The sequence below is a fragment of the Aristolochia californica genome, unplaced genomic scaffold, assembly GCF_029961685.1.
Source record: "Aristolochia californica isolate CCGP_79_NKW_82.1479 unplaced genomic scaffold, dmAriCali1.0.hap1 SCAF_7, whole genome shotgun sequence".
In the NCBI taxonomy this organism is placed as follows: Eukaryota; Viridiplantae; Streptophyta; class Magnoliopsida; order Piperales; family Aristolochiaceae; genus Aristolochia; species Aristolochia californica.
Genome location: NW_027182268.1, coordinates 39619390 through 39645219, shown reverse-complemented (window position 1 = coordinate 39645219; position 25830 = coordinate 39619390). Strand labels below are relative to the sequence as shown.

The following is a 25830-nucleotide window of genomic DNA, read 5'->3' as shown; positions in this document are numbered from 1 at the left end:
TAGAGCTTTATCAGTTGAAATTGATTTTATGGCCTCGTCTACTTCTTCCATGGAGAAAGGTGCTTCAATGCTCACAACTTTTTCTGCCAAGCCCTTTAGCTGCAGGCTTTCAGGAGGGGCTAATATTCTCTTCATTGTATAGTTAAAGTATAGATTCTGCTGCCATTGATGATAAGCCATAAGATTCTGTTTCTTCTTCGGGTGGGCAAGAAGCATGGATTAGCTTGATACTTCCATCTCCTTAAACCAAGTTCTCTGTTTCCAATACATCCTTTCTTGAGTACCTGCTGTTTCATATAGGCTTCTCTTAAAAGTCCCTTCCAATGCTTCCGAGAATTGAGAGTGGTTGCTGCCCTTGCTGATCATAGGCTTGGATTCTAGCTAATAAGATGCTTTGCTCCATTTTATAATTGAATTTCCTCTCTGGGCATGGGGCTTTTATTTTATCTATAAGAGCTTTGAGTTTTTTTGCTGAACTTCAGACTTGTTGACCCACAGAAATCTACTTCAAGCTACCAACTCTCTAGGAGCTAATTGAAGTCCTTGTCCATCAACCATGCTGTCTCAAATCTGAAGGGGGTAATCTTCATGTATCTGGGGCAGTCTCTAGCAGTATCAGACTGGTCTGACACTGGCCCGGGTAGTACTCTCCCCACAGCTGTTTCATACTATAACCACCCCTGCTTGACCAAAACACTATCAAGCTTCAAAAGGATGGGTGGTTCACTGCTGTTACTCTGGGTAAATGCAGCACCTGGAAAAGCTGGTTCAATCAAAGCATTGTCATTTATAAATGATGAGAAGCCTCTCAGTGAAGATGTGGTTCTGTTCTACCCACTGTTTTTCGTGTTGCAGTATCTGATAACATTGAAGTCCCCTCCTATGAGCCATGGAAGTGCCCAGCTGTGGATAAGTGTGGCTCTAGAATTATCTGCTCACTAGGAAGCTGCTGCCCAGTGAAAATTGTCCCTCTCCAAGATCTGAAATAAATAGCCACTGAGAACTTCTCTGTTTTCTGAGTGCTAACTTCTACTTTATCAGCATCCCATATCACTAGTAATCCTGCTGAACCTACTGCATTGAGGACTGCCCATTTAGGCCTTTGCTTGTACCAAACATATTTTACTATGCTGTTTATCATTTCTGATATTTTGGTCTCCTATATGAAGGCTACTTTTTGCTTTGTTATTCTTGAGAACTTCCTTGATTACAGCCCTCTTAATGTGCAGTTCTGCCTTGAGCTAGTTAATTCTCAGCAAGCTTTTAGTGTAAAAATTGACATGGAAAAGGCCTTCGACAGGGCTAACTAGGAGTTCCTTGACCTGATGCTTGAGAAGATGGGTTTTCAGCAGAGATGGAGGCATTGGATTCAGAGCTGTATACCCTCTCCCTCCTCTCTTTTTTCATAAACAGAACAGTTAAAAGGTTTCTTCAAGTCCTTGAAGGGTCTCTGGCAAGGGGATCCCCTCCTGCCCCTATTATTTCATATAGTTAATGAAGCTCTAAACTCCTTTTAGGTTGCTCTTCAAAATGGATGGATCGCATGATTTGGGCCTGAAAACTGGCAAATTCAAGTCCCCTCTGCAAGTTTATGACTCATGATTGAGAAGACCCATTGCAACCAGAAATGAAAATTGCTCAAGTTTGGAATCTGATTGGACCTAACAAGGTTATTCAGTTCCATCGGTCGGTCATCTACAAGAACTGTGATGAGCTTCATAAGTGTGGTAACCAACAGTCAATTCATTGTGCAAATTTTGCCATTCACCTGAGAAAACAATGGATCACTTGCTAATTCATTTCTCCTTCGGCGCTCTTGAGGAAGATTGGAATCCAGGCGTGTCTTCCTGCCTCATTCCGAGACCAGTCGTAGAAATTGCTAAAGATTGACCATGTCCTCTAGAGGGAACCCATTACTGCAATCCCTTGGTTCCAGTGAAATGAAAGGAACGCCAAAACATTCAGCAGATCATCCAAGTCTCATGGAGGGCTAATCGAAAAGCTTATCTATTTTGTATCAACCTCGGCTCCGTAAAAGGGCTTCCTCCTCTGCCTCTCTCAGTAAACTGAAAGCACTGGAAACTAGTTGCCTCTTTCTTATTCTTCTATCATTCAGCACCATCCTCTGACCTTCTGTTGCAGCTTAAGAGAGAGGAGGTTGCTTGAGATGGCTGCTAGGAGGCTTCTCTAGGGATTGAACTTGCCTATTGATAGCCAAAAGGCTTTTACACATACTCTTCACCTGGCAATGAGTTATCTTCTATCAAGAGGAGTAGGGGGTGGTGGAGAGGAGCATATTTTGCCAACACCTTGAACAAGTTCCTTGACCTATTTTTAAACATAGTATAAACACAATAATAAAAAATATAATTATATATTTTAAAATTACATAAGTAAAAATTGGAATTTTTACCAATTAAATATTGACTTATTAATATATTACTGTTTTTATATTAATTTTAAGATTATATAACATGTTATATTGTAGGACAAAATACCCTCAACATCCAACCGAGTTCTCCTTCACTTGTAGAAGTGTAGGGGTATAAACGGTATAACATTATAACATTATAATTTGTAAGGTATTTTAAAGCGATAATCAAATTTTATATTTTTATTATATTAAAGTGAAGGCAATGAAATAAAATGTGTAAGATTTTTAAAACCAGAAATTAATATTTTTAATTTTTAATTACAAAATAACTTAAATCAATAATAAAAAAAGGGAGAAAAAAGATAAGTTGACGTGGAGGGCTCATGTGGTACGTGTTGATGTGTTATCCTATATGGATGATGACATGGATATTTGATGATGTGTCGGGTGAAATGTTGTTATACTCTTGTAGTGTTGATGTGTCATGATGATGTGGTGCCATATAGGTAGTCAAAGTTTATGTGTCACTTTTGACTGTGCATTTGTGTAGTTGACTGGTCAAAGTTGGGTATTTTTATATTGAGTTTAAAAGTTTGTTATTTGTATTATTATTTATAAAAAATTTGGATAGTAAAGTAAAATTCCCTGAACATTATAATTTGTTAGTTTTCTTCTTCTGCAAGCGACCTGAATTAAGGACCAAGTCTCATTGAATTGGTTGAACCCAGATCAATTGATCAGTCCAGTTTAGGTTTTATAAAACTGCTCATAATGCTCTTATTTTTAAGTCATGTTATCTTACTAATCGTACATTGAACTTACTTAAACTTACAAAGGGCTGATCTAATACGAAAAACCATTTAGTGCGAAACCACTATCTCAACTGTTCGGATCAGTCGATCGCAAACTATAACATCAACAAAGAAGATTCAAAGACTTGGAATTTACGTATCATGACTTAAAAATATCCAATAAATTCCCTTAATGAATTCATTAAATTTATTGAATAACTAGATGCAAGAAGGTGGGAGTTGGTAGCCTGAAGAAACTCCTTCGACATTGGAGCATGTTGATATGGAAGATTCACCCTTCCTTCCATAGTAATCCAAGTCAATGTCTCTAATCTTCACATTCCGGCATGGCACCCGTTTACTGCATAACAGGTTCACGGCGACCTGTGATGCCGAGCTCCCTCTTATGTTCTTGAAAACAACATTACTGATCCTAACACTCGACGGAGACTGCAACCAGTGGTAGAAAAATAGAATTAGATATGTTTCAGAGTAGTTATTAATGGAGATTTCATCTTCAGCAAATGGTGCATTAACGAGTTTTATAAGTACATACCTTCAGATCACAAGAAGAATATGGGCAGTATTGCTGGTCAATAAGTATGGGATTGTGAACCTCATTCATTACTAGATCTTCGAAAGTTAAGTTGGTCGCAGAGTTGTGAGAAGGAGAACTCGGCCATGTCTTGATTCGGACGCCATTGTCGGTGTTGGTGAAGGTGCAGTTCCGTACAGTCAGGCCAACCACGTCGCCTTCATTGGGGTTCCTTCCCAGGCTGCCGACGCTAATGCCATGGCTGGGGCCGCAGAAAGGTCCTATCGAGACACAGTCGTCGCCTGTGCCTATGACAGACCAGGAGATACTTATATGACTGGAGAGTGCTACGTGAATCCCATCCGTGTTGGGGCTATGCCTGGGTGCGGAGATTTTGTGGGCGTGCAACTTGAAGTTATTGGAAGCGAAAATCATCATGTGGAAGAACTTGCTGTCGGTTGAGGATATCCTCCGGATTGTTGCATTGTTGACGAAGCTGAATCTCAGAGACTGACATGGCAAACAGAACAGAAGAAAACATCAAAACTAAGTCATTCGATCGAATAGATTTTGTGGATGGAGAGCTTACTGTAGGCAGAGGCTTGCATTGATGGCCGCTACTACACTTACGACGCGGCCATGCCCGAGCGCCTTGTTCGTCGAACTTTCCGCCGCTGGTGATCGTCAGTCCATCAATGTACTGAAATTCAATCCAAGCCTTAGACTTAAACATGTCAAGATCCGGTGCCTTAACCATCCCCTTAACTTGTAAAATCATGAGACCTCTGCATGATCCTTTCAGCACCACAAGTCCAGCCAAGAATGTCCCTTCAGGGATGAAAACCCTACTACTCCCTTCCAAATCGCAGGCAGCTTTCCAGGCATTCATCAACGCCTGCATCATAAACAGAAACATAAACCATAAACCCTAAATTCATAAAGAAATCACCTATCTGCATTCAAGAAGAATAAAATGGAGATAGAGTCAGCAGTAAGAGAGCATTCCAGAAGGCGCTTACCTTGCTGATATCAGTCTCGCCACCAGAAGTTGCCCCGAAGTCCATCACGTTAAACACTTTGTAAGAAGCCCCAGCTTATGCGATCAATTTAAACAGGATCAGAGTACACAATGCCAAAGGATGGAACGAGAACCCATTTTTTTTCTTTTGTCAGTAGACTTGCACGATCTATCAAGATTGTAGAGGATGAAATGAGGGAGATAATCAGAGTCAGAATTTATAGTCACTCGATCACCTGTACATGGAAAGTGGTATCTTGTTTCTCAAGTTGCTAACCAACGTCACGTTATTATCAGAGTGGAGCATCTTTCAAACATAACGGTTTTAACTTCTCCCAGCTTTTAGGGTTCTTCTCTATCAGAAGGCCGCCACCAGTATCCGAGTTTTAGGGTTCCGAAAGCGATGCATCTCATTTTGCCTCTGCTGCTCAGAACGTGAACCTGCAACTTGGGTTTCTCAAACTGCTAGAGAAGAAATAGCTACCAAAGCAGAAGAAGCCTCTATATTCCCGGATTGATAAAGGAGAAGATGAAAAGTCGTCAATCTGTTTATTCCATCAGGGCTTTGAATGTCAGCGGCGATCTTTTTGTAGAGTTGAAATCATTTATCGTTCAAAGTTTTCCGTTTCGGTAATCTGTCATTATATAGCTGTCTGTTCTTCCACCCAGTAAAAGGTCCAGTTCGGAATCTGGTCCAATAGCCCAATCAAACCCGAGCTGAGCTGAACCCCTGACACTAAGTTGATGATGCTCAAGAGGTGCACAAGTATTGCATATACTGGCAAGCATCTCCATTAGAGGGGGGGGGGGGGGGGGTGGAGGGAATTCCCCCCACATTACCTAGTTCATCAAATAAAGGTGATTCCCCCCACATTACCTAGTTCATCAAATAAAGGTGTTAGTGTAAAAAGAATTACATTGAAGTGAAATTACACCATTTCATTCGCTCAGACAAAAATCGGGGAAAACTGATTCATACCTATTTTGCGAATCAACCAATTTCCTCGCACAATTTTTTTTCTCTTCTCCCTCCCTCCCTCTCGTCGGCCTTCCTCCCTCTCGACCTCGCTCTCCTCTTCGGCGTACCGTCGGAGCGCCACCTCCGTCAACGTGGCCCGCTGGCCAACTGTTGAGGAAGACGACGTGCGCTGTGAGGAAGATGATGGTTTAATTTTTCATAAGTTAAGAAAAATTAAACCATTGTAATAAGAATAATAGTTTATAATTTATATTTATAAAATATTTATATTTATTTATTTAATATTTTTTTTTATAATTACTATATTAAATTAGTGATTTAATAGTCATAATTAAAATATTTTTAAAATATATATTTGATAAATTGTTTTGGTTTAATTATCCCATTGCTATAATTAATTAAACCAATGGTTTTAAATTTTGTGACAACATATTATTAATTATTAATACATAAAAATATATATTATGTTATTGATAAATATATTTATTTATTTATTGTATATATTTATTTATTATATTAAATTAGTGAGTTTTAATGTTAAAATATTTCTTATGATATAAAAAAATAATTTATTTATTTATTATATGCTCTTTAGTTATTTTTTCATTTTTTATTAAATTTTAATAATTTATTCTAGTCAAATTATTGTATTAATTTGTAATAAACTATAATCATTAAGTAATATAATATATTTTTTTTGTTAATTAGGATATTAACATATTTTAATGCTACACGTTAAATCACTTATAAGTGTAGTAACCATGTTTATTTTGGTTAATTATCTATTTAGGTATATGTTTTATTTAAGTATATTATAAAGGGTTACTCATTCTTTTGTTTATATCATACTTTTCATTTGGAGGCACTAACACTGGAATCTGTTTTTCAGTGCATTTGAACTCGTAAAGTTGAATCAATTCATTTAAGTTCAATTCAATTCTTCACTTCAATTCAAGTTCATTGTGGACTAACCCCCCCTTAGTCTGACTTGGAGATAACATGACATTGTTTTAATTATGTGGTCGTATTTATATTTTTTGAAATAAAAATTATGTAATTTAATGAATATCATGACGAACCCAATACAAAGAATTTTAAAGATATTATATAAGAATTTTGTTTATGAAATTATTCAGATAATTGATGATTTTTCATATATTTTATGAATGTTGCAAATGAAAATTTGCATATATATACAGACGATAGAGGATAAAAAAAACCAGTTCGACAAATTCTTGGATAAGAGCATTGCATTAAGATAGTTGATATTTGTCACAAAATAATGTGCAATTATTGTGACAAAGAGATTTGTGGAGGGATTAACAAGTTAAAGCAACATTTAACGAGCGTTCAAGGTGATGGTGTGTCCCATAGATGTTAAGAATTACTTTAACATGTTTTTAAGAGATAGGAAAGCAAAAAAAGCTAGAAGTAAGGCAATTTTTCGATGTACATTAGAATGTTACCATAGAGAAGATGAAGATAGTGACACTAAGGATGAAGATGTTGTAAATATTTGACGAATAATGAAAGAGTCGTTAGCATAGGTGTGCATGCAAGAAGAGAGGCAAATAAAATAGTGAAGAGTAAAGAGTATTTTGTTTCCAATCCCTCTACTATCTATTTAGTTATCTTGGACTACAATTATATAATATAATTGAGTGTCTTGATGAAACCAACACAAATAATTTTTAAGATATTATAAGAATTTTTTTATAAAATTATTCAGATATTATATGAAATTTACATGTGAATTTTGCACACATATATATATATGACGGAGGATAACAAACTAGTTTGACAAAATATTGGATAAGAGCATCACACTGAGATCTACGATACTTGTCATCAAACAATGTGCAACTATTGTGACAAAGTAATGCATGGAGGAATTAATGAGTTAAAACAACATTAATTCATGACTTGGAGACAACATGAAGTTGTTTTAATTATGTGGTTGTATTTAGTTTTTTTTAACTACAATTATTTAATTTAAGTGAATATCTTGATGAACCCAATACAAAGAGTTTTTAAGATATTACAAGAATTTTGTTTATGAAATTATTCAAATAATTGATGAATTTTGCATGTGAATTTTTCATATATTTTATGAACGTTGCATATGAAATTTTGTGTATATATATAAATGATATAGGATAAGAAAATCAGTTTGACAAATTCTTGGATAAGAGCATTGCACTGAGACCAACGATACTTGTCACAAAACAGTGTGCAACTATTGTGACAAAGTTATGCATGGGGGGATTAACAGGTTAAAGCAACATTTAACGAGTGATCAAGGTGATGGTGAGCCGTGTACAATGTGTCCCGTAGTTGTCAATAATTACTTTAAACATTGTTTTAAGATATAAGAAAGCAGAACATAGGAAGAAAAAAAAAACTAGAACAAAGGCAATTTTGTGATGTATATTAGAATGTTACCATCGAGAAGATGAACATAGTGACACTAAGGATGAAGATGTTGTAAATATTTGACGAATAAGGAAAGAGTCATTAGCATACGTGCGCAAGAGTAAAAAGTATTTTGTTTCCAATCCTCCTACTGTCTATTTAATTATTTTGGACTATAATTATGTAATTTAATTGAATGTCTTGATGAACCCAACACAAAGAATTTTTAAGATGTTATAATTTTTTTATATTAAATTATCAGATATTATATGAATTTTGCATATGAAAATTTGCATATATATACAGATGATGGAGGATAACAAACTAGTTTGACAAAATCTTGGATAAGAGCATTACACTAAGATCGACGTATTCGTCATCAAACAATGTGCAACTACTATGACAAAGTGATGCATTGAGGGATTAATGGGTTAAAAGAACATTTAATGAGTGTTCGAGGTAATGTCAAACTTTGTATAAGGTGTCCTGTAGATGTTAAGAAGTACTTTAATACTCTTTAAAAAAACAAATACAAAAAAACTGGAAAAATGTTTACTGTCGATGATATATTAGAACATCACCATAGAAAAGATGAAGATGTTGTAAATATTCACCGAATAGTGAAAGGGTCCAAGTATTTTGTGTTTCGGAAAAAAATGATTTAATTATGTTTATTCAGTTTACATGCGGTGATGATTTAATTTTACATGATATTTAAATAATAATATTTATGTTTATATGTATAATTGAATATTTTTTAGATTGACATTTTACATGTTTTATAAAGTCCTTTTTTTTAAAGATTTATGATATTTGGAATTTTTTCTGCTTTTTTCTTAATTAATCTTATTACCGAATACCAATACTGCCCTCATGACACACTACACTCAGTTCCTGTCTTCCTGACTCCATCCTCCGTGCCTGTCCAAATCGTCATTCGGCCCGGCAATCAGTCCCAAGCAGTTCGCAGTAACAGAATGACGGAAACTACCGCAGACGACCAGTCTAACTCAAGAAATCCCACTGATGGCGCCAGCGCTCCGTCTGTGTCTCCTCCTCTATCGAAGAATGCCCAAAAAAAGCTTCTGAAGCGGCAGAAATACGAAGAGAAGAAAGCCGAGAGGAAGGCTTTCGCTAAAGAGAAGAAGCAGAAGGAAGCAGAGAGGAAGCGACGGGAATGGGAAAAGAAGCTATCGAGTGTGACGGAAGAGGAGAAGACGAAGCTCATCGAGTCCAGGAAAGATCTTCGGAAAGAGACGATGGAGAAGAGGTCCGAGGAGAGGGAAAAGAAGATGGAACGGCTAAACAGAGCCAAGGAGGTTGGGCAGAAAATAGTGGTTGACCTCGAGTTTTCGCATCTTATGAACCCTAGCGAGCTAACCAGCCTTGTCCAGCAGGTTAGCGACTTAGCGTGCTACTTTATCCCTCCTTTTTTTTTTTTTTTTTTTTGATTTAGCTGAAATAGCCCTCATATGATTACTGAAACACAGACGGTTTATGGATTTTTGGTAATGACTGAAAAAATATGTTGTCACTTTGTTAGATGCTTGCGTTTTAATTGTATTGCCTTTGTTAACTCTACTTCTTCTACCTGATAGAAATCACATTTAATACAAATTTGAAGCCATAGACCCCGTTTTATTGGAATCGCTTCCTCGGAAACTCATGCAAACAATAAACATTTTAATGTTAAATTATAACCAAATTTTGGTAACCAGATAAAAATTGGCAACCTCTATTGTTTTAGTATTATTGAATTCAGCCGCTTTATGAGGAGCCACCATTTTATAGCTCGATAACTGGTTCTGAATGCTCAATACTGTACCTTTGACCTATATATTTTATATTCTCAACTCTGATTGAGAAATCTTCACTCCCCAGTGTACTAAACCAAGCAGATCAGATATCATCTTGTGCATTTATTATCAGTGCTAATCCTATCTTCCTCCTGACTGACATAAACCTGTATGTTAAACAAGCTTAAACTTAAAATTAGTACACCATCATGCTGTGCTGGACCATCATACAAACTCATGCAATCAGATATTATTTTTCCTTTTTGTCTCTGTAATAATGATTCAAGAAAACTGACGAGTAATTCTTCTGGTCAAGCCTGTAAAAAAACATTTCTTCTTGTCATGTCCATTCAAAAACAAAAACAAAAAATTGTCAAGTTGCTGCGTTCCTTTCCTTTTCTTTCTTTTCTTACTTTTTAATTTGTTTCACGCTGGGGAAGGATAAATATGAAAGATTTAATCTCATGTTCTTCTTTTCATGCCATTACGGTACCCACTCTGCATTCACCTTCTTGTCATCATCAGCATCTTGTGTCATAACCATGTTTAGTTTACCAAGGTTATTATGTAACCATTATATTTTCTGAAACTTACTCTTCTATTTAATCACTCAATTCAATTATCCGTTATCCCCTTTGTGAAATCTGACATTGTATAGATGGTTTCGTTGAAGAAATAGATTTACACTTACTGCTTATGGCAGATTTAAAAAGTCGTAATACAAAAATAAATATTTGTTTAACTGATGAAAACAGCAGATTATGTATTGTTATGCAGTGAACGGGAGATGTGCTTCACCAAGTCACCTCTGGCTGACGGGATGCCAAGGAGAGATGGAAAGCCAATTACTCAAGCTTCCAGGTTTCGATAAGTGGGTTATTGAAAAGGAGAAACAATCTTATATTGAAGCATTCCAAGATCAGAAAGAAAACCTGGTGTACCTTACTGCTGATGCAGAAACTGTATTGGAAGAATTTGATCTAAAGAAAATATATATCATTGGTGGGTTAGTGGATCGAAACAGATGGAAAGGACTAACCATGAAAAAAGCAAACGAGCAGGGAATCCAATCAGCAAAGCTGCCTATTGGAAGTTACATGAAGATGTCAAGTTCCCAGGTACAGTTGCCTTCACTTTGTATGTACTCTTCAAATTTGGATTATTTGCATTCCTTATCATGTTGTAGTCCAACCCTATCGTATTCAAGAACTAAGACTGTTGAATGCTCCTATTGGGGCCTCTATTTTTTTCTTTTGCTTGAGTAGCCTATCTTATTTGCAACTAGAGTTTGTGTGACCTGAAGGCCCAGAATTTTTCAACTTGTATGTACCACCAAAAGTTACTAACCGCCTATTACTAGCTGACCCAAGTTGTTGACTTGCTCTTGCATTTGTATAATTTCATCAATCTCTAGTTGATACAACATCCAGCAGGAAAAAATAGTATTTGATCACCATGGTGAGGACTTTTATCTGGTTGAATCCAAAGCCCTTAATGCATGCATCAAAATGGTTACTCTTAGATTCAATAATTGGGACTGATATGCACTCACACATAACTCTCCAATTTTGCTTACACATGTTGAATCTATCAAATATTTGATAAGAATGATTCATGAATCTTTGGAAGTCTCAGTGATACAATTTTCAATTCCAGAATTGTCCCTTATGGTTCTTATGTCAGTGGATCAGGTTCTTACCGTGAACCAAGTGCTAGAGATTCTTCTCAAATACTTGGAAACTAAAGACTGGCAGAGTTCATTCTTTCATGTAATCCCTCGAAGGAAAAGAAGTGAAGCTGAAGAAAGGGAAACAGACGCTGAAGATTCTGAGAGGAAAAAGATATGTATTGAGACATCTTCTAATGGTGCGTAACTGATTGTCAACTAGGGATTTTGACTTAATGGTTTTACTCCTGGCAGGGTCTTCCCCTTTTTTTTGTTTGTTTCTGCCTACTTTCTTTTTTTCCTTATGTGCTGTTTTTGTGCTCTGATTCTCTTAAGTCATATGTAGAGACAGAGTTGTCTCACACACTCTATAACATTAGAATGAAGAGAGATCTATTATGGAAGGCCAAGAATTCTGATAGATAGCTTGATGTTAACAAAGACAGCTTTACCAGACATTCAATCAACCGTTAGTCCTGTTTGTTGGAGAATACAGAGGAAAAGAAAGATACTTCTTTCTTTATCTACTTTGAAGGCTTCTGTTGATCTTTCCCTTCGCTTGCAGTGTTCTCTCTTGCCAAACAGGGAAAAGAAAGATACTTGTAAGCCCTGGTCTTCTAGGCCAAAAATTACTTCCAAGTTGGAATCAGTGTAAGGATCATCTAGCCAGTCGACGGAAAGAAGCTCTTTAAGGACTACAAAAACAGTTCAGTTGTGTATTCTGCATGAGAAAACAGCCCCAGAACAACCTGGAGACCGCCTTGTGGAGATGGCTTTTGTCGGGATGGTGAGTTTTGTATACTGCCATTGAAGTTGATCTTGAAGTGACAAAACTGAAGTTTCGCCTGGTTCATATGATCTGGAGGTATTTAAAGATGACAGTAGTAAACACTCGCATCTGAGTCTTCTTCAAATGAATTTAAGAATATATAAAAAAGGATAACAACAGCACAATTCATTCCCGTCATACCTAAAAACTTTACAGGCGATAACAAATCTGAAGAACTTATTACATAGTTGAAAAGAATAACATAGAATAAGCACACCAAGTAAGCACAGCATTCCCTTTGGCACAGACAAAATCAACAAACTAAAAACATCCTCTCTCAACTCTTTGTTTGTACTGGATTCTAAAACTTTTTCGGAACTGTCTTCACTTTCCTGCTTAAACAAAGAAATCAGAATTTAAAAACCTGTGCTCATCGCTGCTGGTACGAAGCCAGATTAGCTTCCCGCTCCGAGACAATGTCGTGGATATTGACAGGCAAGCTAACAGAAAATTGGAGACTGGGCTTCTTCTTGGGCAAAACCAGAAGGTCAGCTTCACGGTTAAGTATCTGAAGAGCTCTTCTCATGGAAGGCCTGGCAGCACAATCTGGGTTCGCACAGCTCAGTCCCAAAATCAAAAGCCTGGTCATTTCTTCCTTGTCGAAGTCCCCGTTCAACGTTGGATCCACGGCTTCAATAAGCCTATCAGCAGAATAAAGCCCCCATACCCAATCAACCAAATTAACCACACTATCACCGTCTTTAACGATGGGCATCCTTCCGCAAGCAACCTCAAGTACCACCACTCCGAAGCTGTAGACATCTGTTTTCTCAGTTGCTTTTCCAGACTGGAGATACTCGGGTGCAAGGTATCCCATTGTCCCTGCAGTTAAGGTCGACACAGGACTCTTATCGTGATCCATAAGCCTAGCCAGACCGAAATCCCCTAATCGTGGGTTGAAATTTCCATCCAACAAGATGTTGCTACTCTTTATATCTCGATGAATTACTTGCTGTTCACATTCTTCATGGAGGTAGGTGAGTACAGAAGCGATGCCATGGGCTATGTTACTCCTCTGGGCGAAGGTAAGCGTGGTCCCGCTTTCTTGGTGAAGGAACTCATCCAGACTCCCGTTGGGCATGAAGTCGTAGACAAGAAACAGTTCGCCTTTCTCAGCACACCAACCTTGGAGATGGAGCAGGTTTCTATGCCTCAAACAAGCAATTATCGTCAATTCAGCAAGAAATTCGTCTTTACCTTGATGGGTATGCTTCGATCGTTTAACTGCAAATGAAAGACCGGGTTCTGGAAGAATGGCTTTGTAAACTGTTCCAAAAGCTCCATGTCCCAAGATTCGGCTACCATGGAAATCCTTCGTAGCAGCTTTTATCTCTCTGTAACTAAATTTTCTCGGGCCTTTGAGAAGCTCCGGCTTTATGCCACTGTCTGCTTTGATTTTCTGCCACTTCTTGGCAGTATACCATCCGAATCCCGCTAATGCTAGAAAAACGGCAATTGGACCGGAGATTCCCAGTCCTAAAATAAGTTTCTTATTCTGTTTATGACAAGATTGGGACGCTGGCAGTACAGGAATGACAGGAACAACATTCCTAGTTCCGTTTGATGAAGGGTGAGGTTTGCTCTGCTCATTCGATGAGCTGAATTCAAATGTCAGAAAACTCCAATCCACGATTGTGTGAACCTCGGTACTCCCTTCCGTTGAGGCCGAGAAACCCACATACATGAACTCTTGAAAATGCTTTGAGAGGTCAGCTTTTGCGGATAAAAGAGGCTTTTCAGGCTTGAAACTCGAGTAACTCAGCCATACCTGTACCACTTTCTGACTGCTGAGGTAATCTATCCACGCAGTGATCAGATCCCCGCTTTTAAGATCGATGGCGCCTGAGTCGGCTTCAGAGGTCTCGACTGATTGGAGGCTGCCTATGTCTACTCCGACATGATTTGAACTCGGGTCGTTGAATAGGGTATCTTCACGAGTGTCGAACTCTACTGCAAGAATCTTCTTGTCGAATGGGTAAGAAGAATTAAAGAGACCCAAATACCCACCTGGGCTCCCAAGGGTTTGGTTGCTGGCGGAGAGGAAAAACGTCAGCCCATCACCGTAGGAGTCAGGGTTAACGTTTGTAATGGAAAAAGAGAACTGAGTAGAGAAAGAAGCAGAGGAATTCGTTGTCGGATCAAAGAATCTGACCGGAGAGTTGCAGATGACAGTGCCCGCGCTGGAAGAGGGAACTCCAAGCTCCCGTGTGAGACCCACAGCGCCATTCCTAAGGTAGGAATCTCCCAGAAGAGTGAGGTTCCGAAAAGAGAAAGAAGAAAAATTGAAGATTATATTTGGTTGCGAAGAAAGACAGAGGCGAGAGAAAGCTAGTAGGAGGAAGATCAACAAAAGAAAGGTTGATGGAGGTGGATTCATGAAGGGCTTCACCTAGGAACTTTGAAAGCCGGTAGCAGAGAGGCATAAGGCAGCTCCAACGAAAATTGGTTCTTGATTCATGGGCAGAATCGGACCGGGATGCATGAGACTTTTCTAAAAGAAAGTTTCCAGAAAGATATTAAGCTCCAAACGGCTTCCGAAATTCAAGGAAGACGAGGAACTGACCCTCAGATGAAGAAGACGAGGGAAAATCGTGGAGAGAAAGACGCTTTTGTTTTTCAACGAAGTTGTTGAAATGAAACGATCTTTTCAAGATTAAAGAAGAGGAAGAAGAAGACGAATGGACGACTGAACCTTTTGGCCAGAGAGAAGATGGGGCTTTAACGGTTAGAATACGAAAATGGGCGCGTCGATTTTGAAAACTCCGGCTGTGCAACGGTTAGGAAGCCCAAAGTGGACTGTAAAAGACAAACGTACCCCCGTATCACGGCCCCATCAACCACGTGCAAAAATCGAATCTGAGGACGTGTTCGATGGGGCCCGTGCTGATTGAACGTGTCTCCGGAAACAGACCACATTTACGTGGGTTACGGAGTGGGCCAGGCCACAATTACACAAATTAAACCCCATAAATGTTGAAGCGTTTACATGCAGACAGAGATTGACCATAAATTCGAACCAGTTCAGTCAGGCCATAAAGAACACTCTTTCAACCTGTTTGACTTGCTTACCACTTTGCTTAAAGTCAGTTTAAGAGGCTGCAACGGTCTTTTTCCTCTTGATAACACTCTTTTTGGTCAATTTTTTTTATAAAATAAATTTTATGTCTTATCATCAAAATTTGTAAAAATGTAAATTTAAATTACTAAAATTTTATTTTTTAAATTTTTTTATTTTCTCTCATTGTACAAAATTTCTACTAGTATTTGTAGTATACAATAATGCCTAAAAAATTGTGAAAAAATCTTGGATAAGAGTGAACATTTTGTTAATTGGGGTTGGACTAAATTTGGCTTGGACTAAGAGTGGCATCAAGAGTGGCATATGTTCGATTTTGGCTTGATATGAATATTTTGACCTCAAGTTCAGCCTCAAACCTAAAATTGGAATTGAAATTGAGCTCGAGTTCTAGTCGGGTGTTAGCTCAAACTAATATTTAAAACTATAAAACTAAAAAAAATAATAAAAAAATAAAAAAATATTGTAATGAATTTATAGAGATCCAAGAATTTACAGTAGAACATACTAATGTATACTAACTAGTTTAATATACCTAAAAGAATGAATAAACAATTTCGTCAATAGTATTTATTTCATTGGCAAACAACAACATTAAATGTTGAACGACCCAAAAGGGCAATTATATTTGAGGTTTGAAGTAGATAAGAACAAAGAACAATTAGAGGAAAGTGTATTTTCGTAAAAAATCTATGTTAACGAATCAAATCACAAGCTAATAAGCCAACCTTGAAAAATATCAAGCTTGGCTTGTTATACTTAAAATTTTTTATTTCAAGTTTGAGTTCAAACTAAGCTCAAGTAAAACCTGAATTGAGCCAAAAAAATTTCAAGCCGAGCTTAAACAATTTGCAAATCAGTTTGGCTTGCTAGGTGGAGCCTGGAGGGTTGCCCTAATTCGAACCAAAATTTATTCTCATTATTGCTAATAGCACATGAGAAACAGAGCCAAAATAATTCTATTTCATATGGAGCTGGCTCTACCGTGGCAATGGGTCTCATATATGAGACCAGGTGTTGAAAAATATCTTTTTATATTTTAGGATTTCGTGGCCTTTCTCTTTGCACTGATCAACATAAAGTTGACAGAAAAATGGAGTCTTGGTGTCTGCAAGGATGGTAGAGTTTTAGTACATGCAGTCGTACTTGTTTCAAGGACTGGGCATTTGCTTCTAGGAAACCCTAAATCCTCCAATGGTCTGGATTTGGAATGCTTTGGTGTTTTCATTGATGCATTACTGAATTGAAACAACCAAGAAAAATAATAACTTCAACAAGCTACACAGCTCTAAGGTGGAAGATCATAAGGCCCGAGATGGTCACAAACCTTGAAATACATTATCAACTACTGATGCAAAACTTCGTTAATTTCCAAAGTAAAAAAATATTTACATGATTATAGGAACAAAACTAAATGCACAGAAAAGTTAAATAGATACCAGGTTTTATTTAGGAATAAAGGACATACAATTTTACTTTCCTCAGAAAAAGAAATAGAACTACAACTAAGCTCTAGAAACGAACCCATGGCCTACAATCTAAATTTGTGAAGGGTAAAATACAGTGACCAAATCTTCTATCTTTTCTTCTCCCTTTTTTTTTTTTTGTTGTAATTTTCTTTCCCCATGCATCCTACCAGACTTCCACTAGTAACCAATGTGCATCGAGCGAATCACAAGAAAGAGAAACAAATACTTACAACTTGCAAGGTTCTAACAAGTTACAGGGAGATTGGGGAGGTTAAGGCATCGGCTTCCAAAGTATCTGACAGAAGGCTGTCCCTCTCTGGATTGCCTATAACATTAGAGAAGGAAAATGAAGAAAAAAAGAAAAAGTAGAAAACATCACCATGATACATAATAAAACTTCAACCCGTACAAGATGAAATAATACTGAGACTACAGCAGCAGCATTTTCAAAAGAAACAGTTGTATTAAGATGAATTAACTATATGAAGTCAACAAAATGCATGTATGATTTCCAATCCTACCAATTAGATGCACGATAAATTTTTTTGACAACCCATTGATGATTATCTCACAAATAAATTTGTGTAATTGGAAATAGTAGAGGCCAAAGCCCTGAATAAAAGAGTATAGTGATTACATTTGCAGCATTTCCAGAAGCCGTTGTTGCATGGAGATGAATAAATCTGGAAAGACTAAGCGTGCAACTAAGTTATGAATACAGGAAATCCTTGTTCCCACTCATTGAGTAGTCTGGCTGGAAAGTTTTCAAAGCATTTGACAATCATACAAGTAGGTTTCTAGTAGAACAATCTTCCCTGGGACAAAAGGCCCTTTAATGCTTTCTAACATAACAGTTCTTCCCTGGGACAAAAGTCCTTTACAGAGGACGAGTAACTCACTCAGGTGACAGTTACTGCACTATTAACAACTAGATAAGCCCAAGATGTTCGTGTCAACATGTAATAAGGTATAAAATAACATAAACACATAACGTTGAGACATGCATTTTTAAAAGGTAGCTTTTAAAACATTGGTTATAGCTGGCAAACAAGTAAATGAGAAAGAGATGCCAAGTTTATCAATGAACCCAAATTCCTCCAATGTTAAAAGTTTCAGTGCCAGTCTGCTAAAAAAGAAGTATAATGCTTAAGAATTTCTAAGAGAAGGAAAAAACATTAGATAGAGAGCAAGTGCCCAAATCATACAAACAGTTGAGAGAAACAAACTTAAAAATAAAATACCTATTTCATCCAGAAAGTACTACTCATACTGCTTTACAGCTCTCCTGCCCTCACATTAAGCCATCAAGGGTGGTAAGTCCCTTTCTCCAATGCCTTCATTTGTCATCTCTTCTGATCCAACAAAACTACAAATAAAGGATGTGCATTTCTTCCATCAGTACCTAACAAGGCAGAGTTTACAGAAATAGGTACTCAGGATAAACCAAGAGGATTTACTTTCATTTATATTACAACATCTTTCAAGAAGAAAAATGTCATCTGGGTTAACATGCTGAAGGAAATCCAAACTTCTAACGATAGACTTTTCCCTGCACAAGGTCCAACATAAAAAATTCTCAGAAATTTCAGCCAAATCATTTGACATTCTACAAGGACTGAATAGATGCATCTATAAACCAGATCTGCCTGGCTGTATTGATGGCAAATCAATATCTCATGGTAAATTTACCATCTCTCAGGTATTGAAGTAAAGAAGCTAATATGTTAAAACTTTTGACTCACCTGGCCCATTCAGGAATAAATTTCCTCACAGGCACATCACCCTCTTCTTCTTCTTCCTCAACATCAGATGGTTGGTATGGCGAAATCTCATATGACTGTGGTTCAAGGCTCTCTTCAGTCTTTGAGAAGCCATCTCCGTCTGATTTAAATGAATCTAAATCATTGACAACCTACAGAGAGAGAAGGTTAAGAACCATTGTTAGAAAATATGTCCAGGGGAATTTTGGTCATTTTACTGTTTCGGTAGTTTTATTTCTTTATGTAATCTTGTTTTATGCATTGAATTATGTCTGTGGTTCAATTTTCATGTACATAGGATACATAGTTAGGGAGATATAAGAAGAATAAACATTATTGTATGTATAGGGATATTCTTTTAATTTTGCTCAAACCCTATTCGTAAATAAAGCTGGGGGTTGTGCGCGACCCCCAACGAACTCTGTTTTGGAATTCTCTCAAATTCTCTGTTTCTCTTTCTCACTTCTCTCTTCTTCTAAATCCCTAAAACTCTAATTTTTACAACTATGAATCACACTAATCAAGAATAAATTAAAGATAACTTGATATTCTAAAAAAAAGTTAAACAAATTGACATAAAACTAATGCATAAATTGAATCCTGTCACACCTTTACTGATGAATCAGGCTTCTCAACTAACTCACTATTTTCACAAGTATTACTTGTACCAATCATAACCTTCGTGGTCCTTTCTTCTGGTTCTGTCCTTTTCTTGTTGCCAGTTCCCTCCTTGGCTTTTTCCATTTTACGTTGCCGTCTTGCCCCCTCCAACAGGGCTTTTCTCTTTCTTTCCTCCTCCTGGTGCACGGCAGAAAATGTAATCACGTGTTATTGTGTACTATACAAGAATGAAAGTTATACTTTCTTTGTTTATTGACTTCAACAGAGAACAGAATACAGTCTTACAGCAGCCTTTCGTCGCATTTCTTTCTCCTCCTTCTCAGCCCGTAGTTTCTCTTCCCGTTCCTGCTGCTGCTTTCTTGCTTCTTCAATGCACCTTCTTTTTCTTTCCTTTCCTTTTCTTTCCTCTTCTTCCCGTTGCCTTTTTCTAGCTGCAATATCAGCTTCCTTCTTCTTCCGTTCCTCTTCCCTATTTTTCTGCTTCAGTTCCAACAGCCTCATGTTTTCTTGCTCCAACTTTTCTCTTTCTAGCTTTACTGCCTCTTTCCTAATCTTACGTGCATTCTCTTTTTCTTCTTCAAGTCTTTTTGCAGCTTCTGCAGCCTCCAAAGCTTTCACTTTAATGTCTCTCTTCCCTGAGAAAAAATTGAGATGGATATGTCATTACCATGAAGGGAAAAAACTAAACAATAATAAAAAACAATGAGAAAAATAATTTACCAGTCAAAATTGCTGGTGGCTGTTGCTTTTGTTGGACAAGAGGGACAAAAGATGAAATGTTGGAAACTAAATTTTTGGGCTTAGAAGCCTTGTCAATGAAACTTTGACCTCCCTTTGCTTCACTGACTTTTCTAGAAACCTTTGGCCTGTCAGATCTGTTACGGATAGACCCTGAGGTTTTTCTAGCCTTATATCCATCCATTGAATAGCCACAGTTCTCCTTATAATCATTCTTAATCTGTTGGTCCCAACAGCAATTCTCAAGCCCTCTATTACCACTTTGAGTCCTATGGCTGATGTCTGTGTTCTCTGAAGCCAAGCTGCTTCGGTCCAGAATCTTCCCAGCGTCACATACCAATGAAATTGAGTTATAACATTCTGATGTCACATCAGCAAGTACATCTCTTTTATGAGAAGTATAGAGCTCTCTTGAGCTCAACACATTCTCAGATGCATCTACAACTTCACGTACCTCATTTTCTTCATTAATGCACAAATCTTCATCAATTCTGAAACAAGTAAGCTCCTTATTTAGGGTCCAGTTTTTACCCAAACTCGAACCAGTAGATGTTGATGAGAACTTTCCAACAGGAGGGGTGAAAGAATATGACTTTCCAAGTAAACAACCACCGTATTCCACACCAATGCTACATCCAACATCAGAAAGAGAATTATCTTCTGAACCTCCAAATTGTTTTTCATCAGTGCCATTTAGCGGAATAAAATGCTTCAAATTCATCTGCTGTAACAGCACTGTTGGTAAAGAGTATTTAATATCCATCATTGAATGCACTGGAGAAGGACAGGAAAGCAAGACCGGTAAGCTGGTGGATTTGTAGACTTGCTCAAGAGCAGCAAGATCCTTTTTTATGCAGGGAAGACCTAAGTTGTCAACACCATTTCCATCCCCTGTAACTAGAGGAAGTTCACATTCTGGACTCACACTGATAGAGAACCCCTCAAGCTCTGGCAAGGTTTCATTGGCACCTATTTCAAGATCCTCTGCATAAGTTGATGATGTTGAACAATATGAAAACATAGGATCCTCAGCGCTTTCAGATTTTTCTTCTTTTCTTCCTTCTCCACTTAAAGAAAGCTGCCATTTGCCTGGAACTTCAGCAGAATCTGAAGTGGGTTGCCTCATCATCTCTTGATTAGTGCTACTGCCACCTACAGCTTCTGCTGTTTCCTTTGAACAATCACCCAAACCTACTTCCTCCTGTTCGTTCTCACCCATATCTAAATGAGCTTCAACCTTCATATTTTCCACAGCAGCAGAGATGGTCCCCTGATGGATAGTCCCTTCTAAGTTCAGACAACCCTATCACAAGTATCCATCAGCCAGAAGAACATGCATCACGTTAGCCAAATAGAGGAAGTTTATAAACTTACATGAAAAACATAGACCGTACACTAAAAGATGCAACAGAGTAAGTGAAAAACTTATAGGAGAGTAAAGGAGAAGAATGATGTCCATGAGACAGGTATGTAACCATGTTCCTTTTTCTTTTTCAATCCTTTGCTTCTATTATTTTCTGCTGGAAAGAAGTTTTAGGAGGGATCAGCTGTGTTTGTGACCAGGGGAGGCACGGGCAGGCATGGGACGGACGAGGCCAAGCCCGGGATGCATAGTGCCTGAGGCCTGCTGGTCTCATGAGATTGGGTGAGGGAATCGGAAAGGGGGTCATAAACCGGGCAGGATTTGTTGATTATATATTGATGTTACTCTAATTTTTTGGATGCTGTCTCCATGACAGACAGAGCAATACTATCAATATACTAAAATAACATAACGGTGTACAAACTCGCCCAAAAATTACCTTTTGAACACCTGAAGAGCATGAGGACCCCAACTTAGTAAATGCGCCAGAACTCTCTGGCTTAGGCTGCAATGTGCTTGAAAGAATCTCTAACCCAGTGCTTGTGCTGCCAACATTCAAGTGCCCAACATCCAGTCTGGGTGATATGGGGAAATTATGGGGTTCCACTACATCCACTAGAGAATCATGTAAACTTAAGTGATCAACAAAAGTTTCCTTGGAAATCTGCATCAGTGGGTTTGTTCTCCCTATCCGAGGTGAAGTATGAAATAAATTATTGGAACCATTTTTTACCTTTCTTCTCTTATTCGTAGGCCAAGAAACTCCACACGCATTGGTTACATTTAACGAGAGCTGGAAGGAGTTCCTCAACCTAACAGATACACTTGATTTCGATAAACCAACATTTGTGGTCTGGCTCCTGCATAAGTTGCAAGGAGCATCTTGCTGCCCATTGCAGATATGGAGAGAACAGGGTGTTACTACCTGTTTGCGAGCACTCGTACTTGCTCCCAGGGACTTTATTGATGTATGATGCCCACAAGGGCCAAAACTCTGATGACCCTGTTTGTGAGCATTTGTACTTGCTGCCTGGGACTCTATTGATGTATGATACCCATCAGACCCAAAACTTTGATAAAAGTCAATATGGCCACCTGTGAAGTCTGAAGCTTCTTTTGGTCCATAGCAAACTTCAGCAGCACATGGTGTTCCAGACAATCTCACTGTACTCACAAAAGCATCCATGACATTTTCTACCACTTTAGACTTTCCAGAAACAATATTGGAATTATTTGATTTTAGTGAATCAATAATCTTACTGTGGCTTGTTGAACTCCTTAAAAAGTATCGAGCCTCTTGCCTTGGATCACATATTTCAGAAGGCCCCTGTGTCAAAGATCCCGTGTAGTCTTTTTCCCTTGAACTGAATGCAACTGAAAACAATTCCTTTCCTTCTGCTTCAACCATCTTCGGTACACCAGTCTCCGGAGAGGAACAACTCTCAATTAAGTGGAAGCTTCTTGATTTAATAGAGCCATTGGTTGCATCTCGTACAAGTCCACAGTCAGAAGGCAACATGCCAGTAACCCCCACATCAATTTGCTTGTGAGGTGTACAACTTGAAACTTCACCTACTACCATATCCATGAATTCTTCTGAAACCACATAATTTTCTAGCACTCTGTCAACAGGTTTCATATCAATCTCACTGTTATTTTTTCCAAAAGAAACTTGATCTGAGACCGAATCCTCAAAATTCTTCACTACAGTTTGACTTATCTTCTGCACCCCATCCTTTCCACCAAGTCCCGTAAATAAATTGTCAGCTGTAAAAGATATCCTGTTTGACAGATGTTTTCCCCCAATACAATTCTCAACCACAGCATCTCCACAAAACTTGAATATCTTGTTCTTCAAAGAGGTGTCCTCAATTAATTCAAGCTGCCTCTCTGATTGATCATCAACAGTATCCACTAAAGCTATTTCCTCATCATTCATGACATCTACAGGTTGGGATACTGTCTTCCCAAGCGTCAGCTGTTCTGCATCAAGATCACCCCTTTCACAACAATCATCAAGGAAACTTTTTTTTTGCTTCTCTGATTGAACTTCAGCGGAATCCACTAAAGCAATTTCCTTGTCATTCATGACAACTGCAGGCTGGGATACTGCCTTCTCAAGCTTCAGCTGTTCAGCTTCAGGATCATCTGCTTCACAACATCCATCAAGGTTATTTTTTCCCTTTGATGATTGAGAAGCTCCCATCTGGTAAATAGAATTCTTTTCTGAAAATGGATCACCTTTTTCTTTCTCCAGAGTTGCTTGAAACCTGTGATTAGAACTGCAATCCTCTGCATCATCAAAATCAAGTTGCTTTGCTTCAAATACAAAATTGGTTTTAGGTGATGGTTCTGAGTTCAAACTTCCTGAAATAGCTCCTGCTTCACCAAGTGCAATTGAAACAGGCCTTTTTGCTTTACTTCCATTATTACAAGTTTGTGAGTCCACAACATTCTTCACAACTCCATGTGTGACCTCATGTTTGCTCACTGCGAGTTGCAAGGCACTAGCAGCTTCCATATCCGAGTGATCCACCCAGTCTTCCTTCCCAAAAGCATGACCACAGCTGTGGTTGACACTTTCAACATCGTCAAAATCAAGCTGTTTAGGCTGAACATGTGAACTAGAATGAAGAGAAAGACCTGATACAGAAATTTTATGCTTATCCTCATGTTTACGACTTTCCTTAGAGTGGATTGAATGAGGGGCACCTAAAACAAGCCCATCTGCATCATTTCTAATAGAACATGGCTGTGGCTCCACAACATCAGAGAAAATGTTACAAGTGGTCATGTTATTGTTTTTGCTTTGTGCAGATTCTGGTGGGACAGTAGTTTGAGTACCTGATGCCTTCAGAAGTGCATCTTTTCCATTTGGACAGGTATGCTGCTGGATAGTGGGTTTAGATGGCTTAAGAATGGAACTAGTGGTAGCATTTCCTGGTTCTAACATGTTTCTTACATTACCAGGCAGTTCACGAGCACGTCTTGACCTAGTAACTCTACCAATATACTGGTTGCCAGTATCTTCCTCATCAGCGCGTTTTCTTCTTTTAGGTTTTGCACTACTGCGAAGTTCTAGAGCCCTTTGTCTTGATCGAGACCTCTGGATCCTTAAGAGAGATACGTCTAGTTCCAAACAAGTCTGCATATCTTTTGCATCTGTTTGAAGTGGGGCGCAGTTCAGTGGTAATAGAGTGCCTGTAGTTAACTCTTTCTTCAATTCTGCACCAACATGTGAGGAAACTTGAAGTGTCAAAATTACAGTAACATAAGTCACTTTTTACCTATTCCATGCTTTTCTTAATGGTTCAGACAAAATAATGTAAACAGTATGTTTTATGGAATGTGAAAACTCAAAGCAATTGATTTCGCAACAACATGCTTTAGTCACTCAAGTAGGTAACTGCATCCTTTTGCCTCTGGGGGAATTCAGAACAGTATACTTTTTGCACCAAAGTAATTAAGACTGAAGTCCAAAAGAAGCTGGGGCGAAAAACAAATACAAAGTTGAAACTTAAAATATTTCCCAGAAATGTAAACTAGAGTGCGGAGATGGATTAAATCAAGGCATCTGCATTCTTCAAACACAAAATTTCGTAAAAAAAAAAGGCACACCAAAGACACTTCGCTTTCACGAAATTCAAAAGAAAATTCTAATTTTCTTTCATCTAGAAATGCAACGAACTGCATTGATCTTGAGAACCAAACCGATGCAAACCACCCGCCCATAGTTCCATACAGAATCTCATACCCTAGATTAATAACAACTAGAGCACGAACTGAGAGATGCTTAAAATGTGTATCCCTGTTCACTTATTCGAAACTCAAAAGTGAAAGCACGGTATTAAAACCCCTAAAAGTGATAAAGGATGAAAAATAAGTACCTATCAGGTCAGCATTTTGCGTGCCGAATCCGACACTTGATAGCCAAGGGGGAGGTTCAATTCCATTAATGAAAAGGCACGATGCAAGAGATTGATCGTACGCTTCTCCTTGCGATTTCAACTGATCCGCGATCCAGTTCCTGCGATCGAAGATCTGCATGAACAGTCTTTCGAGCTTCGACATATTTACAGAAAGAGAGCATAAAAAATGAAGGAGAACCACCAGACCGACCCCTCGACCTCGACTGAGAGGCAACGGCTACCGCCTACCAGAGAAGTGAGAAGCCAGAAGCGACGCCCAGAGTTTGAAATGTTTTGAAATTTTTGAAAGGGAAGAGAGGCTATTTTCTCACGTGCCTGCTAAGTCCACATGTACGGAAAGTATATACTTATATGAATCACCCTTGCTTAATTAATTCCTCCTTGTTTTGGTAATCCAAGAAGGCAAATGAGAAAAAGTCGGAGGTGGATACCTTGCAAGGTTTATATGGAACAACCTCCTAAGTATATTTCTCA

At 38.1% G+C, this 25830-nt stretch overlaps 4 protein-coding genes across 5 annotated transcripts; 1 reads left to right on the top strand and 3 right to left on the bottom strand.

Moving 5' to 3' along the window:
• Positions 1-3384: 3384 nt before the first annotated feature.
• On the bottom strand, positions 3385-5513 carry LOC137937455 (exopolygalacturonase-like). Its single transcript, XM_068782515.1, has 5 exons — positions 5384-5513; positions 4720-4793; positions 4290-4595; positions 3722-4210; positions 3385-3615 (listed from the first exon to the last, which is right to left on the bottom strand). The coding sequence occupies exons 1-5, from the start codon at positions 5511-5513 to the stop codon at positions 3385-3387; spliced, it is 1230 nt and encodes a 409-aa protein (XP_068638616.1).
• Positions 5514-9063: 3550 nt separating this feature from the next.
• Positions 9064-12241, top strand: LOC137935881 (tRNA (guanine(9)-N1)-methyltransferase-like). Its single transcript, XM_068780275.1, has 4 exons — positions 9064-9506; positions 10664-11023; positions 11597-11771; positions 12137-12241. Exons 1-4 carry the CDS (start codon positions 9087-9089, stop codon positions 12175-12177), a joined length of 996 nt encoding a protein of 331 aa, XP_068636376.1. The 5' UTR covers positions 9064-9086; the 3' UTR covers positions 12178-12241.
• Positions 12242-12468: 227 nt separating this feature from the next.
• Positions 12469-15061, bottom strand: LOC137935880 (probable L-type lectin-domain containing receptor kinase S.7). The gene has a single exon (XM_068780274.1). The coding sequence runs from the start codon at positions 14775-14777 to the stop codon at positions 12771-12773; it is 2007 nt and encodes a 668-aa protein (XP_068636375.1). The 5' UTR covers positions 14778-15061; the 3' UTR covers positions 12469-12770.
• A 1820-nt stretch (positions 15062-16881) lies between these two features.
• Positions 16882-25569, bottom strand: LOC137935879 (uncharacterized). Of its 2 annotated transcripts, XM_068780272.1 has the most exons (9): positions 25315-25569; positions 21867-24652; positions 20047-21367; positions 19612-19961; positions 19315-19503; positions 18688-18857; positions 18403-18494; positions 18187-18311; positions 16882-17270 (listed from the first exon to the last, which is right to left on the bottom strand). In XM_068780272.1, the coding sequence occupies exons 1-8, from the start codon at positions 25496-25498 to the stop codon at positions 18289-18291; spliced, it is 5115 nt and encodes a 1704-aa protein (XP_068636373.1). In that variant the 5' UTR covers positions 25499-25569; the 3' UTR covers positions 16882-17270; positions 18187-18288. The 2 variants fall into 2 exon arrangements, with proteins under 2 accessions (XP_068636373.1, XP_068636374.1); XM_068780273.1 differs by lacking the exons at positions 16882-17270; positions 18187-18311; positions 18403-18494 and having other exon boundaries at positions 18766-18857; positions 19350-19503.
• Positions 25570-25830: the final 261 nt, after the last annotated feature.

Bases quoted from the DNA above. Each gene is read 5' to 3' on its own strand.
- LOC137935879 (XM_068780272.1), bottom strand. From the start codon at position 25,498: ATGTCGAAGCTCGAAAGACTGTTCATGCAGATCTTCGATCGCAGGAAC. The intron at 24,653-25,314 runs GTACTTATTTTT...ATGTTGGTGCAG, and splicing joins GCAAAATGCTGACCTGATAG to AATTGAAGAAAGAGTTAACT. The intron at 19,962-20,046 runs GTAAATTATTTT...ATTTTTTCTCAG, and splicing joins GCCACCAGCAATTTTGACTG to GGAAGAGAGACATTAAAGTG.
- LOC137935881 (XM_068780275.1), top strand. From the start codon at position 9,087: ATGACGGAAACTACCGCAGACGACCAGTCTAACTCAAGAAATCCCACT. The intron at 9,507-10,663 runs GTTAGCGACTTA...TGAAAACAGCAG, and splicing joins TAACCAGCCTTGTCCAGCAG to ATTATGTATTGTTATGCAGT. The intron at 11,772-12,136 runs GTGCGTAACTGA...CTTCGCTTGCAG, and splicing joins TATTGAGACATCTTCTAATG to TGTTCTCTCTTGCCAAACAG.
- LOC137935880 (XM_068780274.1), bottom strand. From the start codon at position 14,777: ATGAATCCACCTCCATCAACCTTTCTTTTGTTGATCTTCCTCCTACTA.
- LOC137937455 (XM_068782515.1), bottom strand. From the start codon at position 5,513: ATGGAGATGCTTGCCAGTATATGCAATACTTGTGCACCTCTTGAGCAT. The intron at 4,794-5,383 runs GTGGAAGAACAG...TGATCGCATAAG, and splicing joins CGAACTGGACCTTTTACTGG to CTGGGGCTTCTTACAAAGTG. The intron at 4,211-4,289 runs GTAAGCTCTCCA...TTGCCATGTCAG, and splicing joins AATGCAAGCCTCTGCCTACA to TCTCTGAGATTCAGCTTCGT.